General features: G+C 57.4%; 1 protein-coding gene across 10 annotated transcripts; it reads right to left on the reverse strand.

The window, feature by feature from the left end:
• Positions 1-54: 54 nt before the first annotated feature.
• On the reverse strand, positions 55-1,805 carry LOC103728483 (disintegrin and metalloproteinase domain-containing protein 33-like). Of its 10 annotated transcripts, none has more exons than XM_029560352.1 (7): positions 1,589-1,796; positions 1,376-1,503; positions 1,027-1,092; positions 871-942; positions 600-766; positions 434-518; positions 55-356 (listed from the first exon to the last, which is right to left on the reverse strand). In XM_029560352.1, the coding sequence occupies exons 2-7, from the start codon at positions 1,478-1,480 to the stop codon at positions 165-167; spliced, it is 687 nt and encodes a 228-aa protein (XP_029416212.1). In that variant the 5' UTR covers positions 1,481-1,503; positions 1,589-1,796; the 3' UTR covers positions 55-164. The 10 variants fall into 10 exon arrangements, with proteins under 10 accessions (XP_029416212.1, XP_017651962.2, XP_029416209.1 ...); XM_017796473.2 differs by having other exon boundaries at positions 1,353-1,503; XM_029560349.1 differs by having other exon boundaries at positions 1,314-1,503; positions 1,589-1,794.
• Between the last annotated feature and the right edge of the window lie 55 nt (positions 1,806-1,860).

Consider the following 1,860-nt stretch of genomic DNA (forward strand, 5'->3'; position numbering starts at 1 on the left):
ATTCCCAGCACCCACACGGCAGCTAACAACCTTCTGTAGCTCCAGTTCCAGGGAATCCGACCCCTTCTTCTGACTTCCGTGGGCATTGCACAACATGGGTGCACTTACATGCATACAGGCAACACACTCATAACGTAAAATAAAAATAATAAACAAAATATTTTTTAAAAGAAGAGGAATGAGCCCAGGACTGGTGGCTGAGGACCTTGTGCGTACCCAGTGGTCGCCGCCATGATGCAGCCACCTCGCTCGGCTACCTCCTCGCAGCAGCCTTCCGGGTCGTGGCTAAGGCCCAAGCTATGGCCTATCTCGTGAGCCATGGTGGCCGCTGCACCGATGGGGAGTTCCGAGTGGTCCTGGGGTAGGGGGTCGTCACCGAGGGCCACAAGTCCTGCCGCAGCCCTCCTCCTCCTAGGTCCCCAGCGGAGCTTACCGAACTCACACCTCCGGAGCTCTCCGCACAGCACATGCCCTCCACAGGCGCCAGGCCCACGGTGGTGCCTTGGAAGGTGCAGCCTCTAAGGGCGGAGTGCGGTGTGACTGAGCGCGCTGGGAGTAAGAGCCACCCGCGACCCATGGGCGATCAAAGGGGCACCCACGTGAGCAGCTGTGTGGAGTCGTGTGGCTGCCGCGCCCACAGCCCACGGCGCCACTGCAGGAAACCCCGGAGTGTGGCGTTCGCGTCCTCTGTGATGCGACTGCGGTCCTGTTCCGTCCACACTTCCAGGCCGGTCAACACCACTTGTATGTCCAGAGTCCTAAGAATCTGAGGAAGAGATGGCCTGAGGCCCGGAACCAGCAGCCCACTGTGCATTTGCCAGTGTTTCTCGATAGACACGCCCCATCCTTCTGCTTCCTAACTCTCCCAACCTGGTCCACACAATTGACGACTTCCAGGAGACGCTGTTTGGTTTGGTTCAAGTTCTGGTTCTGGATCAAAAACTGGGAAAGCAGAAATCCCAGGGCCATAAGAAGCTGATCTGGCTCCCCTGCAGCCCGAGCTAGCCCCCTTGGGTCTCTTCTCACCAGGGTGTGGTCAGCCACTATGTACAGCTCCAGGTACCTGGGGTTCCTGCGGGCCTCTCGCCTCACCTGTGAGTGGCAAATGGTGAGGGGAAGGCACCTGGGCTTGAGTCCTGACCACCAGCCCCAATTCCCAGACAGAGCAGTTAAATTTTTGCTCAAACTTGCTTCTTGGGCCTCAGTTAAAATATCAAGACAGGTGGGCAGGTCTAGGACCTGCATTCCTGTGACCTGATTTGGAGGACCATGGGTACTGTATGCCCACTCCCATCCTTGGCTGTGCCCCTGACCCTGCTCTGGGGGGCATGAGGAAGACTGGCCATGCCCACTTTGTCCCCCAAGTCCTTGTCACCACAGGTCCCTTTCCAGGTAAGCAGCTGCTCCATCCGGAAGATCTTGTGGGTTGCAAAGTCCTCGGTGTCCCCAGGAGGCCGGGGATAAAGATAGTAGCTGACATTGCTGGTGAGCACAATCAGGCCACTAGAGTGCAAAAGAATGCAGAGGTGTGTGTGAAAGAGCTCTTACCTCTGCACCAGATCCAGGTCCCTCCCCCCAAACGTCTCACCTCATCCCAGAACAGGTGCTGAGGACTACCCAGGAGTCTTGGAAGCCCCTCACACGCCCATGATAGTGGCAGTGATCCTAGAGAGGAAGAGACTCAGTCCCAAATTTCAGGCAGGGCTGAAGTTGAAGGGGTAAGGACCATGGAGAGGGAGGCCTAGGGGCTGGCTCCAACCTCCTCAGGAATGCAAAGTGGAGAGGAGCAGGAATTTAGGGCTGCATCCCCAGCACCCAATACCCTGTCCTCAGAGCCCATAGCAGCATCTCACCATGTGG

Source organism: Nannospalax galili, unplaced genomic scaffold (genome assembly GCF_000622305.1).
Source record: "Nannospalax galili isolate Female #2095 unplaced genomic scaffold, S.galili_v1.0 C49338645, whole genome shotgun sequence".
NCBI classification, from domain to species: domain Eukaryota; kingdom Metazoa; phylum Chordata; class Mammalia; order Rodentia; family Spalacidae; genus Nannospalax; species Nannospalax galili.

What these genes read in the sequence shown, in the direction of transcription:
- LOC103728483 (XM_029560349.1), bottom strand. An exon ending in CTCATGCCCCCCAGAGCAGG is followed by an intron (nt 1,093 to 1,313) that starts GTCAGGGGCACA and finishes TGCCACTCACAG; the next exon opens with GTGAGGCGAGAGGCCCGCAG. An exon ending in TCGTCAATTGTGTGGACCAG is followed by an intron (nt 767 to 870) that starts GTTGGGAGAGTT and finishes TCTCTTCCTCAG; the next exon opens with ATTCTTAGGACTCTGGACAT.